General features: G+C 44.5%; 1 protein-coding gene across 1 annotated transcript in view; it reads left to right on the forward strand.

Moving 5' to 3' along the window:
- Nucleotides 1–8,452: 8,452 nt before the first annotated feature.
- Nucleotides 8,453–15,124, forward strand: part of rnf38 (ring finger protein 38) — a 63,328-nt gene continuing 56,656 nt past the window's right edge. Inside the window, exons 1-2 of the mRNA XM_045711273.1 lie at nt 8,453–8,676; nt 9,709–10,405. Of these exons, the coding sequence (XP_045567229.1) occupies nt 8,635–8,676; nt 9,709–10,405 (739 nt within the window). The 5' untranslated portion in view covers nt 8,453–8,634. The remainder of the gene's footprint in view (nt 8,677–9,708; nt 10,406–15,124) is intronic.

Raw genomic sequence — 15,124 nt, forward strand, 5'->3', positions numbered from 1 at the left:
GATAATTGCATGGTATGCTTTCGTCATATAGCCTTTTTGAAATCTGACACAGCGGCTGGATTAACAAGAAGTTAGCTTTATTTTGATGTATAACACTTGTATTTTCATGAATGTTAAATATTTATATTTATGTAATTTGAATTTCGCGCTCTGCAATTTCACCGGATGTTGTCGAGGTGTGCCGCTAGCGGGACGCCTAGCCATAACTTAACGTCTCTTTTCTGGATTTTGATACTTATCGGGAATCGGCCCAATTCCGCTCTGCATGCATTATTTGTTGTTTTACGTTGTACACTGAGGATATTTTTGCAGAATTCTGCATGCGGAGTCTCAATTTGGTGTTTGACCAATTTTGTGAATTCTTGGTTGGCTCTCTCTTCTCTCACTCCTCTATCTGTTTCCTCTCCTCTCTTCTCTCACTCCTCTCTCTTTCTTCTCCTCTCTTCTCTCACGCCTCTCTCTGTTTCCTCTTCTCTCTCTCCTCTCTCTCTCTTCTATCTGGTCTCTCTCTTCTCTCCTCTCTCTCTCTCCTCTCACTCTCTCCTCACTCTCTCCTCTCTCTCTCTTTGTCTCTCTTTGTCTCTCCTCTCCTCTCTCTCTTCTATCTGGTCTCTCTCTCCTCTCTCTTTTTCTCTCTCCTCTCTTTGTTTCTCTCCTCTCCCTCTCTCTACAGCTGGTGAGGACATGGTGGAGTCTGCCCCTCCCCCACCGTTTGAACAAGCCAATGGTAGAGGACGTCAACAGAACCCCTCTTCTCCCCCCTACCCTCCCCCCACCACATCCATCTCTATTCCCATCCCCCCAGAGCCCTATGACACTCCACCCCCAACCCCCCCTATCATTCTAGTCCTCTACCTCTAACCCACTTACCAATCCCCCTTGCCCCACCACCCTACACCCCAAATACCCACGAGACTCCCCATCACACCCCTCTCTCTCCTCCTTCTCTCTGGTCTATCTCTTCCCTCTGCCCACGCTTTCTCTCTCTCCTGTCTCCTCTTCCTCTCTCTCCCCTCCTCTCGTCCCCAATCTCTCTCTCTCCCCCTTTCTCTCTCCTCTCTCTCCCCTCCTCTCTCCCCCCCGTTCTCTCTCCTCTCCTATCTCTCCCCTTTCTCTCTCCCCATTTCTCTCTCCTCTCTCTCCCCCTCTCCTCTGCAGCCTCATCTTATGAATATCGGTAGTACACTGGGTGAAGACTTGATCCTTCACGCCTGTCTACGGACGCAGGCTGCCACAGCACATTACTGTGTGTGTGTTTCTGTGGTTTGTGCGCGTGTGTGTGTGTGTGTGTGTGTGTGTGTGTGTGTGTGTGTGTGTGTGTGTGTGTGTGTGTGTGTGTGTGTGTGTGTGTGTGTGTGTGTGTGTGTGTGTGTGTGTGTGTGTGTGTGCGTGTGTGGAGAGGGGGATGTATGTGAAATGAGAGAACAAAACTAAAGGGGAACAAGGTTTAGGAGGTGAGATGTGTGTCTGTGTGGGTTTCACACAACCCATCCTGACACACACACACACACACACACACACACACACATACACATATACACACTCCCAATATGCGTATGATCAGGGGTAAGCAGGGGTGTGATGGGGAGTCTCGCAGTGTTAGGGAAAATTCAAGGCATTCTGCTGAGGAATATTCTAGGAATATTTAAATATTTAATGGAATGTATTCCTGAACAAATCAGAACAATAAATGTTTACACAGATACATACAGTACATGGTCTACACGGTGTATTGATGTAGGATATATTACCCACTACATTAATGTATATTGATGTAGGATATATTACCCACTATATTACCGTATATTGATGTAGGCTATATTACCCACGACATTAATGTATATTGATGTAGGCTATATTACCCACAATATTACACTATATTGATGTAGGCTATATTACGCACAATATTACACTATATTGATGTAGGCTATATTACCCACAATATTACACTATATTGATGTAGGCTACATTACCCACTATATTACAGTATATTGGTAAAGGCTATATTAGCCACCATATTACAGTGTATTGCTTCAGTATATTGATGTAGGCTATAATACCCACTGTATTACTGTGTATTGCTTCAAAATATTGATGTAGGATATATTACCCACTGTATTACTGTGTATTGCTTCAAAATATTGATGTAGGATATATTACCCACTGTATTACTGTGCATTGCTTCAGTATATTGATATAGGCTATATTACCCACTATATTACTGTGTATTGCTTCAAAATATTGATGTAGGATATATTACCCACTATATTACTGTGTATTACCAATGTATATTGATGTTGGCTATATTACCCACTATATTACTGTGCATTGCTTCAGTATATTGATGTAGGCTATTTTACCCACTATATTACTGTGTATAAACAATGTATATTGATGTAGGCTATATTACCCACTATATTACTGTGTATTGCTTCAAAATATTGATGTAGGATATATTACCCACTATATTACTGTGTATTGCCAATGTATATTGATGTAGGCTATATTTAAGTGATAATGCCTAAGACACCGTTGTTTGTATGATATATTGGTGTGGGTGTTGTTAGGCCAGAGACCAAGTCGAGGGACAGCAAACCTGGTCAATATATCCTCCAGTCACCGGCTTCCAGGGCATTATCACTTTAATACAACGGGTTAACAAAATATTCAATTAATGATTAACAATATTATTTTGATGAATTTATTCATACTATTTCATCCTTCCACAAGTTATTAGACCGACAAAAATCTAGGGTTGCTACCCAAGCCGGCTGGTCGTTCGTTCTATTGGTTCGTTTGCCAGAGACGCGACCCAGTCGTCCAGTCTTTTTGTTCTCTATCCATGGATCATGTTCAATACTATGGGACAGCTGGAGATATAATTTGAATATTGAAACGATGTTGCAAATGTGGGAGAGACAGACAGCAAAATTTATACAAATCTCCGATGTTGAAAACTAAATGTTAGTCTTAAAGAAATGTGAGATAATATCTAGATGCTTTTTATAGTAGAGATCAAGTTTATAAGTTGCTTGGCTGGGCTGATACAGTGGATTGTACAATCAGATTGAACAGAGTAAATAAGCATTTAAACGACATAGATTTAGCCGGTGGTAACTTGTGGAATAGACAATGGCTTGAATGCGGTTTTAACCAATCAGCATTCAGGATTAGACACACCATTGTATAATATCCACTACATTACTGTATATTGCTATAGTATTTTGATCTAGGCTACAGCACCCACTATATTACTGTGTATTGCTACAGTATATTGCCCATTATAATAGGGTATATTGCTACAGTATATTGTCCATTATAATAGGTATATTGTTACAGTATATTGTCCATTATAATAGGGTATATTGTTACAGTATATTGTCCATTATAATAGGATATATTGCTACAGAATATTGCCCATTGTAATAGGGTATATTGCTACAATGTGGAGGCTATATACAGGGGGTACTGGTAACGAGTCAATGTGGAGACCATATACAGGGGGTACCGGTAACGAGTCAATGTGGAGACCATATACAGGGGGTACCGGTAACGAGTCAATGTGGAGACCATATACAGGGGGTACCGGTACTGAGTCAATGTGTGGGGGGTACAGGTTAGTCGAGGTAAATTGTTGGTTTCTGCCACTGTTTTGATACACTACATATACACAAGTAGGTGGACACCCCTTTAAATGAGTGGATTTGGCTATTTCACACAGCCATGCAATCTGCATAGACAAACATTGGCAGTAGAATGGCCTTACTGAAGAACTCAGTGGCTTTCAATGTGGCACCGTCATAGGATGCCACCTTTCCAACAGTTATTTCATCACATTTCTGCCCTGCTAGAGCTGCCACGTTCAACTGTAAGTGCTGTCATTGTGAAGTGGTAATGTCTAGGAGCAACAACGGCTCAGTGCGAAATGGTAGGCCACACAAGCTCACAGAATGGGACTGCCGAGTGCTGAAGCCTGCAGCATGTAAAAATCGTCTGCCCTTGGTTGCAACCAGGGGCGGAAATCCCGGGGGGGACGGGGGGGACACGACCCCCCCATCCTGGGAAAAATCTGATTTGTCGACCCCCAATATATCACTAAAACATAGCTATGTAATTTAAATAATATTAATAATACGCAATGAAAGCAATTGTGTTGATTATAGACACTTAATAGCACGTTTTTAAGTTTCAAAAGATTGCGACCCCCCCACCCTTTGCCTCACAATGGTTTGATCCACTGCCAGTTCCTTAGTTGGCAAGGTAACGGAGGGGTCGTGTTTACTGTCTGAAAGGCACTCAATGAACGTAACTGACGTGAGGTTAATCCAGTCAATCGCGTACACACACTAGCTGAATATGCAGAGCTAGCGCGCAAATATTAACTATTAAGCTAGCTAGTACCTATTCCATTTATGTGGCCTCGTCAAAGATGGAATCTTTGCTATCGTCAATTTATTCCAAGATCAGCATGCAGATGATGTAAGTTAGTGCTTCAAAGTCCCTGTGATAAGGTTAGCGATAAACTGAAGTCCAAACTGAACAGAACTACACTCTCTTCTACCATTGTCTTAAATATATTTAATGGTCTCGTTGCAAAAGCTAAATTGTCGCAAGGGAACTTTTATTTATTTATTTTATTTCACCTTTATTTAACCCAAGCAGCAAAGATTATAGCAAACACCACTGAAACGGAATTGGTGCTCGCTAGCTTTGCAAATTCAGCTATTGTTGGAAGCCAGCCAATATGAAACAAACTATTAAAATTACAAAAGGTTGCAGCATATGTTGTGTAAATGGTGAACTCATACGGGCTGTCAACTCTTGTCATTTTAATCCGTTTCACATTTGCTAGCTACCTTTTAGATCGAAGCCCTAAAAGAATGATAAAAGATAAGATGATAGAAGCCCATCTCCTACTGTAAATAACCTACACACTGTGTGTGTGTGTAGCCAGCCAGCCAGGTAGAAAAATGGCAGAAAAATAAAAGACGGACATCAGAGTATTTTTCAGTACACCAAAACGCAAAGTAAGAACACTAGTAGCCTAATATCTCAAAGACTATTGATAAAATGTTCATAAGAAAGAAATGAAATTCTAATGGAAATGTTTCACAATGATGTCATTAGGCAGAGCAGGCAACAGATGGCACACAGACAGCAGAGTTGGGGACAGATATGCAGGGACAGACTGGCAGAGACAGGGAGTCTCAGGTAAGTTTGTTGAGTCTTTGTTTGGCAACATTATGAAAGGTTCTCAATTTTTTTTACTTGTAAAATAGGAACATAATTGGAAAATGCCATGGATACCCCCACTCTCAACTTAAACTGGTGACTGAACTAAGATTTGTTAAAGGCAATGGTACTGCTGTTGTGATTAGTTGTGTAGTTTTGGGTACCGGTAGTTAGGAGTACGGCAAACACCTTATTTCTTTGGTTCCTCAATATACATTTACCATATTACAACGTAGGCTATGTGTTACAGCACTACTTTTGGTGTCCCCCTCAGGAATTGCTCTTGAGAAAATGTAATGTACAGTGCCTTGCGAAAGTATTCGGCCCCCTTGAACTTTTCGACCTTTTGCCACATTTCAGGCTTCAAACATAAAGATATAAAACTGTAATTTTTTGGTGAAGAATCAACAACAAGTGGGACACAATCATGAAGTGGAACGAAATTTATTGGATATTTCAAACTTTTTTAAAAAATTGGGCGTGCAGAATTATTCAGTCCCTTTACTTTCAGTGCAGCAAACTCTCTCCAGAAGTTCAGTGAGGATCTCTGAATGATCCAATGTTGACCTAAATGACTAATGATGATAAATAGAATCCACCTGTGTGTAATCAAGTCTCCGTATAAATGCACCTGCTCTGTGATAGTCTCAGAGGTCCGTTTAAAGCGCAGAGAGCATCATGAAGAACAAGGAACACACCAGGCAGGTCCGAGATACTGTTGTGGAGAAGTTTAAAGCCGGATTTGGATACAAAAAGATTTCCCAAGCTTTAAACATCCCAAGGAGCACTGTGCAAGCGATAATATGGAAATGGAAGGAGTATCAGACCACTGCAAATCAACGAAGACCCGGCCGTCCCTCTAAACTTTCAGCTCATACAAGGAGAAGACTGATCAGAGATGCAGCCAAGAGGCCCATGATCACTCTGGATGAACTGCAGAGATCTACAGCTGAGGAGGGAGACTCTGTCCATAGGACAACAATCAGTCGCATACTGCACAAATCTGGCCTTTATGGAAGAGTGGCAAAAAGAAAGCTATTTCTTAAAGATATCCATAAAAAGTGTTGTTTAAAGTTTGCCACTAGCCACCTGGGAGACACACCAAACATGTGGAAGAAGGTGCTCTGGTCAGATGAAACCAAAATCGAACTTTTTGGCAACAATGCAAAACGTTATGTTTGGCGTAAAAGCAACACAGCTCATCACCCTGAGCACACCATCCCCACTGTCAAACATGGTGGTGGCAGCATCATGGTTTGGGCCTGCTTTTCTTCAGCAGGGGCAGGGAAGATGGTTAAAATTGATGGGAAGATGGATGGAGCCAAATACAGTACCATTCTGGAAGAAAACCTGACGGAGTCTGCAAAAGACCTGAGACTGGGACGGAGATTTGTCTTCCAACAAGACAATGATCCAAAACATAAAGCAAAATCTACAATGGAATGGTTCACAAATAAACATATCCAGGTGTTAGAATGGCCAAGTCAAAGTCCAGACCTGAATCCAATCGAGAATCTGTGGAAAGAACTGAAAACTGCTGTTCACAAATGCTCTCCATCCAACCTCACTGAGCTCGAGCTGTTTTGCAAGGAGGAATGGGCAAAAATGTCAGTCTCTCGATGTGCAAAACTGATAGAGATATACCCCAAGCGACTTACAGCTGTAATCGCAGCAAAAGGTGGCGCTACAAAGTATTAACTTAAGGGGGCTGAATAATTTTGCACGGCCAATTTTTCAGTTTTTTATTTGTTAAAAAAGTTTGAAATATCCAATAAATTTCGTTCCACTTCATAATTGTGTCCCACTTGTTGTTGATTCTTCACAAAAAGTTACAGTTTTATATCTTTATGTTTGAAGCCTGAAATGTGGCAAACGGTCGAAAAGGGGGCCGAATACTTTCGCAAGGCACTGTAATTGTCCCCTCCAAAGTTGATATCAGATTTTCGCCCCTGGTTGCAACACTCACAACAGAATTCCAAACTTCCTCTGGAAGCAACATCAGCACAAGAACTGTCCATTGGGAGCTTCATGAAATGGGTTTCCATGGCTGAGCGGCACACAAGCCTAAGATCACCATGCGCAATGCCAAGTGTTGGCTGGAGTGGTGTACAGCTTGCCGCCAATGGACTCTGGAGCAGTGGAAATGCGTTCTCTGGAATGATGAATCACGCTTCACCACTAAACAAAATAGTAGTTACATGCAGAGTGCCAACTGTAAAGTTTGGTGGAGTAGGAATAATGGTCTGGGGCTGTTTTTCATGGTTCGGGCTAGGCCCCTTAGTTCCAGTGAAGGGAAATGTTAAGGCTACAGCATACAATGACATTCTAGAAGATTCTGTGCTTCCAACTTTGTGGCAACAGTTTGGGGAAGGCCCTTCCTGTTTCAGCATGACAATGCCATTTGTCCACAAAGCGAGGTCCATACAGAAATGGTTTGTCAAGATCGGTGTGGAAGAACTTGACAGGCCTGCACAGAGTCCTGAGCTCAAACCCATCGAACACCTTTGGGATGAATTGGAACACCGACTCTGAGCCAGGCCTAATCGCCCAACATCAGTGCCCAACCTCGCTAATGCTCTTGTGGCTGAATGGAAGCAAGTCCCCACAGCAATGTTCCAATATCTAGTGGAAAGCCTTCTCAGAAGAGTGGAGGCTGTTATAGCAGCAAAGGGGGACCAACTCCATGTTAATGACCATGATTTTGGAATGAGATGTTCGACCAGCAGGTGTCTACATTCTTTTGGTAATGTAGTTTGTCATTTTCAATTCCTTAATAACAGCGCTAATATTATTTGTTTCCCCAATAATTCCTGTATTTAAAAAAAATAATAATAATCAACTTTTATAAACCAGCATAACATGTTATAAAAACGAATCCGGTTAAGCAGCTGCAATAGCTAGCAGGCTATATGAAAATACATCATTTAAATTCTCCTTATAGTCTTGCTAGTGCATGGAAGATAGCGTTTGATTTTTACCAGGCAGAACCAATCGAGCAACGATCAGACTCAAACACACAATTTTGCTTTGAGAAAGTTTTAGGTCATTTTTATTGAAATGATTCCCTTCACTGTAATCCAAAAATAATTGCAATAGAAATTCATTGACGACCCACGGTACCCAGATGATTGTCGGGGTTTGAATATCGAAAATAAGAGTGAGATACGAGGTGTGAGAATGAGCTGCGAACACGGTCCATTTTCTGCTATTGATTAGTCTGGCCTGGGTGTAATCCGACTTCTGCATTGACGGTTCGTCACATTTCACGCTGACATCGAGCGAATACCCGCCACGGTCCATATACACACACGGCTCTAAATATTATCGACTGATCGCAGTTTGGTAATACAGTAGACAACGTAGCGTGTATTTAAAGGTAAGTGACTGAGAAAACATGGTATAATGGAACAACAAACGGGTATTTTCTCAACGCCGAACGAAGAGGTGAATCCCACTTTTAGCTCGAATTAAATCTATCTGGTGGTGTTTTTTCTTTGAAATTTGAGGTTCGACACTTTTCATTCAGTCAGAGGAAAAAGCTCGATTCCTTCTGGCCATGGCCGGGCTTCTGGGTTTGGATACGCTTTCTCTCCGTCGGGACTGACGGGAACTAGCTAAATTGATTCAGTACTAGCTTTAAACTTAACTAGCTGACATTAGCTACTAATGGTAAGTTTCTACGCTATTGTTTTACATACTGGTAACCAGAGTCGTTTAAAGGGAATTCAAGGCATGGGGGACTAGTTAACGTTAGCTTGGTTTTCTCTCTGGTGTTTCAGACGGTGGGAGGAGGGGTTGCTTCGTTGACAGAGAGCGATGGCTAGCTAATATGCTATTAGTTGGCTAACTATTCTAGCTAACTGTCTGAATAAGTTGACGACGTACTCAGTCAAACTATCAAAACTAACCCCAAAACTTTACACAACGTTAGACACGGCCACGAATGATCTGTGTAGTGTGTTACTACTGGTAGTTTGTTGTAACCGAGTATCGGTGCTAAACCGTGTGTTATTGTAAGTTAGCATGCTAGTTAGCCATGGCGTTATAGGATACGGTGCCCTGGGCGCTTTTCACGGAAGTATACTGTACCCAGTTAGCTAGCTGAATAAACTAAGTTAGTCTATTCCTAGAAAACATTGAACCGCTGTAGTTTACAAAAATATATATTATTTATAAAGTGAGAGTTGGCTAAATGTTTGTGTGAAAAGGGACGAGCTCAGTTTATTTCTGTGTGATCCATGAGTCCTGGGAATGGAGACAGGGTTGGAGACAGTTTCCTGAAGCGTAAACAAAGCTATGTCACAAAATAGTTTGACATTTCAAAGCTACGTAGTTATAAACAACAGCTTTCTATGAGAAGCTTTTTAAAACCGGTTGTTAAGGCTGGTTGCTTAGCTAACGTAACTTTTTCCAACCAGTCATCTACTGTATGTTACAAAGTTGTATTTTTATAAAAAAATATATATTTTTTTTTAGAAAGAAAGATTTTCTGGTGAGGAAACGAGGGAATACAGAGAACGACAGACAAGAAAACGAGGAAACCACCAAAAGGAAATGCCAATCGCAGCCACGGGTCAACTGACGACTCAGGAACCCCGTATTTTCTCCCGACTGCCCTCCACCCCGGAGCCTGTACCAAAAGGGGGTAATTTATGTGACGTTGCGGGGGCAGTAGCTGAGTCGCAGGAGCGAACAGAATACGGGGGCGCCGAGGGGGGCAGGGGAGGACTAGTAGCCAGCTACAGTCAGACCAGCGGCGCTAGGGGCTTTCTGCCGCTTCGTTCTTCCAACTCCAACGGTTCTCCTCCGCAATCCCCTCCCACGTCCTCCCCCCTTGCCTCATCTTTCTTCCATCACCACCCCTATCAAATGGCCATGGAGCCGCCCAGGACTCGATCGCGTTCTCGGTCTGGATTCTACCAGCAGTATGGTGCGACCGGCCCCGGGATTAATGCCAACGGGGGAACCGGACCTAACCACCATCACCACCATCACCACAGCCAGCAGCAGCAGCATCATCATCATCAACAGCAGCACAACTCGGGTTGCTCACCCCTTGGAGCTCACAGCCACCACACGGAGCAGCACAGCATACGAGCCCTGGGATCTAACGTCTCCCCCGGCGCTCAGAGGCAGTCGGGACCGCCTGGAGCACATCGCATCTCGCCCGCTGGTAAGCCTTCTCTCCCTTCCTTCCTCAGCACTGCTCTCATTTCTTGGTTCTTGTGTAGTGTCTGTGTGTTGGCTATCCTTGACCCGACCAGCTAGAGAATCTCCTCTAGGGTCTCTTGTTGTCGCCTCTGCTCTAGTGTCCGGAGACAGAGGAAATGTGTGTGTTTCTGTGACGGCACACAACACTGTGTGTGTGTGTCAGAGAATACCCAGGCAGAGAAAGAGAGGGGCAGTGAGGAAAGACAGAGACCTCAATCTGGTTTAATGCACTAAGGATCGGCTTCTGAAAGGGAGAGCAGGGGGGATGGGCCTAGGCAGGCAGCTATATCGTGTTGGCATGGTAATGTGTGTGTGTGACTGCACATTAGTTCTATTCTAATTAAGTAGACGCTGTTATGTGCCGCCACAGAGCTGCAGCTTGATGGTTATTACATGGTAGTTACATGGAACAAGCGGTCTGTAACACACAGCGTTTTAGCTTTGTGCATGATGCTGCCAAGATGCACTGAGATGAACTCTATTCTGTCTATCTTCTCTCTCTCTCCGCCTGTTCCTCTCTCTAGCTCTGTCTGTCTGTCTGTCCGCCTCTCTGTCTGTCTCTGTCTGGCCGTGGGTTAAACAGGTCAGAAGAGTCATTCCATTTTTGTAGTAGCTATTACAGATGAACAAGATGATACAAGGCTACAATACCGGACACAAGTAATGGCAGAATACAGTGATATCATGGATGTAGTACAATGACATGTTGGTCTAGATGTAGTCTTTCTTCTAGTAAATAATCAGGTTTGTCTGACAGTGTGTAGGCTGTTCCATGACTGTGGTCCTGTATGGCTCAGTTGGTAGAGCATAGAGCTGGCAATGCCAGGGTTGTGGGTTCCATTCCCCGCTCCACCCATACGTAAAACCTTCTTTATTTTTAACCTTTTATTTAACTAGGCAAGTCAGTTAACAACAAATTCTTATTTACAATGACGGCCTAACCCGGACGATGCTGGGCCAATTGTGGGCAGCACTATGGGACTCCCAATCACGGCCGGTTGTGATACAGCCTGGAATCGAACCAGGGTCTGTAGTGACACCTCTAGCACTGAGATGCAGTGCATTAGACCGCTGCGCTACCAGAGTTAAAAACAGTGAAATCCTGCTACAATAACAAAATACAGCCTTCCGACATGGGTCATGTTCATTAGGCACCCAACGGAAGAAAACGGACTTGAACGGAGGGAGTAACATGAACTGGTCCAATAAGAATAGCTTGTTTCAGTTCCAAACCTAGCTCAACTGAAACGGAGTTCAACAACCACAGTCACTTATTAACTCTGGAGAAGATGACATCTATAGACCGTATTGAATGGGAAAACACCACAGATGAATCTCCCCTCGTTCTCTCTCATCTAAATATAGGTCAATATCCAGACAAGTTGTGTGTTACATTCCGCTTGATCAGGTGACAGATTCTACACGTCATTAAATTACATCCACTCTAGCACTACCACCACACAGTACCATTGTGTTCTTCCTGGTAGTTACAGGCCTACTACTCAGTGAAGTCTAGTTGGTTTCTGTCACAATATAAAATGCAATTTAGTAGACAATTGTATCCAAAGCTAATTAGCCATCCGTACATACTAAGGGCTCCCGAGTGGAGCAGCGGTCTAAGACACTGCATCTCCCTGCTAGAGGTGTCACTACAGACCCTGGTTTGATTCCAGGCTGTATCACAGCAGTCTAAGACACTGCATCTCCCTGCTAGAGGTGTCACTACAGACCCTGGTTTGATTCCAGGCTGTATCACAGTGGTCTAAGACACTGCATCTCCCTGCTAGAGTCGTCACTACAGACCCTGGTTTGATTCCAGGCTGTATCACAACCGGCCGTGATTGGGAATCCCATAGGGCGGCATACAATTGGCCCAGCGTCGGCTGCGGTAGGCCGTCATTGTAAATAAGAATTTGTTTTTAACTGACGTGCCTAGTTAAATAAAGGTAAAATAATAAAAAATTTAAAATATAAATTCTAGCCGGATTGGTAGGGGGTCATTGTTTGACAGTTGTTGTTGTTATAGTAACTAGGCTATGTGGAAGGGTGTATGTAAAATATAAATAACTTTCACACAGTGGCCCGTGTACTGAACCAGAAAACACACTTTCACTGTATAGACATTCTGCTCTATAGGGAACAGGACCTGGGGAGTCTCTCTCCCTCTAGACTGTACAGCTAACTCCCCAGCACACACACACACACACTACCTCATTCTGCTCTATAGGGAACAGGACCTGGGGAGTCTCTCTCCCTCTAGACTGTACAGCTAACTCCCCAGCACACACACACACACACTACCTCATTCTGCTCATATGAAATGATGCTGAGTGTGTTTGAGCGTTTTATGTTTTACGTTGCAGCTGTATTCAGGTGTGTCTGCTGAGCGACAGTGAATGGTACGCTGGGACTGGAAATACCTGTCTGGGAGAGTGGATGTCAGAGAGCGCTGCTCTGAGTTTAACACCACACACACACACACACACACACACACACACACAGTGTAGCGCTACCAGCGATTCACGATTAGTTGTGTGTGTGAAGTGGGGAGGACAACACACACAGACAGGCCTAGAGAGAGAGAGAGCACTCTGGACAAGAGGAGAAAGATCATGGGGGGATGGAAAAGAGAGGGAGAGGAGAGACATGATGACAGTAGGGATAGGGGGGATGGAAAAGAGAGGGAGAGGAGAGACATGATGACAGTAGGGATAGGGGGGATGGAAAAGAGAGGGAGAGGAGAGACATGATGACAGTAGGGATAGGGGGGATGGAAAAGAGAGGGAGAGGAGAGACATGATGACAGTAGGGATAGGGGGGATGGAAAAGAGAGGGAGAGGAGAGACATGATGACAGTAGGGATAGGGGGGATGGAAAAGAGAGGGAGAGGAGAGACATGATGACAGTAGGGATAGGGGGGATGGAAAAGAGAGGGAGAGGAGAGACATGATGACAGTAGGGATAGGGGGATGGAAAAGAGAGGGAGAGGAGAGACATGATGACAGTAGGGATAGGGGGGATGGAAAAGAGAGGGAGAGGAGAGACATGATGACAGTAGGGATAGGGGGATGGAAAAGAGAGGGAGAGGAGAGACATGATGACAGTAGGGATAGGGGGGATGGAAAAGAGAGGGAGAGGAGAGACATGATGACAGTAGGGATAGGGGGGGATGGAAAAGAGAGGGAGAGGAGAGACATGATGACAGTAGGGATAGGGGGATGGAAAAGAGAGGGAGAGGAGAGACATGATGACAGTAGGGATAGGGGGGATGGAAAAGAGAGGAGAGGAGAGACATGATGACAGTAGGGATAGGGGGGATGGAAAAGAGAGGGAGAGGAGAGACATGATGACAGTAGGGATAGGGGGGATGGAAAAGAGAGGGAGAGGAGAGACATGATGACAGTAGGGATAGGGGGGATGGAAAAGAGAGGGAGAGGAGAGACATGATGACAGTAGGGATAGGGGGGATGGAAAAGAGAGGGAGAGGAGAGACATGATGACAGTAGGGATAGGGGGGATGGAAAAGAGAGGGAGAGGAGAGACATGATGACAGTAGGGATAGGGGGGATGGAAAAGAGAGGGAGAGGAGAGACATGATGACAGTAGGGATAGGGGGGATGGAAAAGAGAGGGAGAGGAGAGACATGATGACAGTAGGGATAGGGGGGATGGAAAAGAGGGGGAGAGGAGAGACATGATGACAGTAGGGATAGGGGGATGGAAAAGAGAGGGAGAGGAGAGACATGATGACAGTAGGGATAGGGGGGATGGAAAAGAGAGGGAGAGGAGAGACATGATGACAGTAGGGATAGGGGGGATGGAAAAGAGAGGGAGAGGAGAGACATGATGACAGTAGGGATAGGGGGGATGGAAAAGAGAGGGAGAGGAGAGACATGATGACAGTAGGGATAGGGGGATGGAAAAGAGAGGGAGAGGAGAGACATGATGACAGTAGGGATAGGGGGGATGGAAAAGAGAGGGAGAGGAGAGACATGATGACAGTAGGGATAGGGGGGATGGAAAAGAGAGGGAGAGGAGAGACATGATGACAGTAGGGATAGGGGGATGGAAAAGAGAGGGAGAGGAGAGACATGATGACAGTAGGGATAGGGGGATGGAAAAGAGAGGGAGAGGAGAGACATGATGACAGTAGGGATAGGGGGGATGGAAAAGAGAGGGAGAGGAGAGACATGATGACAGTAGGGATAGGGGGATGGAAAAGAGAGGGAGAGGAGAGACATGATGACAGTAGGGATAGGGGGGATGGAAAAGAGAGGGAGAGGAGAGACATGATGACAGTAGGGATAGGGGGATGGAAAGAGAGGGAGAGGAGAGACATGATGACAGTAGGGATAGGGGGATGGAAAAGAGAGGGAGAGGAGAGACATGATGACAGTAGGGATAGGGGGGATGGAAAAGAGAGGGAGAGGAGAGACATGATGACAGTAGGGATAGGGGGGATGGAAAAGAGAGGGAGAGGAGAGACATGATGACAGTAGGGATAGGGGGGATGGAAAAGAGAGGGAGAGGAGAGACATGATGACAGTAGGGATAGGGGGGATGGAAAAGAGAGAGGAGAGGAGAGACATGATGACAGTAGGGATAGGGGGGATGGAAAAGAGAGGGAGAGGAGAGACATGATGACAGTAGGGATAGGGGGGATGGAAAAGAGAGGGAGAGGA

This window comes from Salmo salar, unplaced genomic scaffold (genome assembly GCF_905237065.1).
Source record: "Salmo salar unplaced genomic scaffold, Ssal_v3.1, whole genome shotgun sequence".
NCBI lineage: Eukaryota > Metazoa > Chordata > Actinopteri > Salmoniformes > Salmonidae > Salmo > Salmo salar.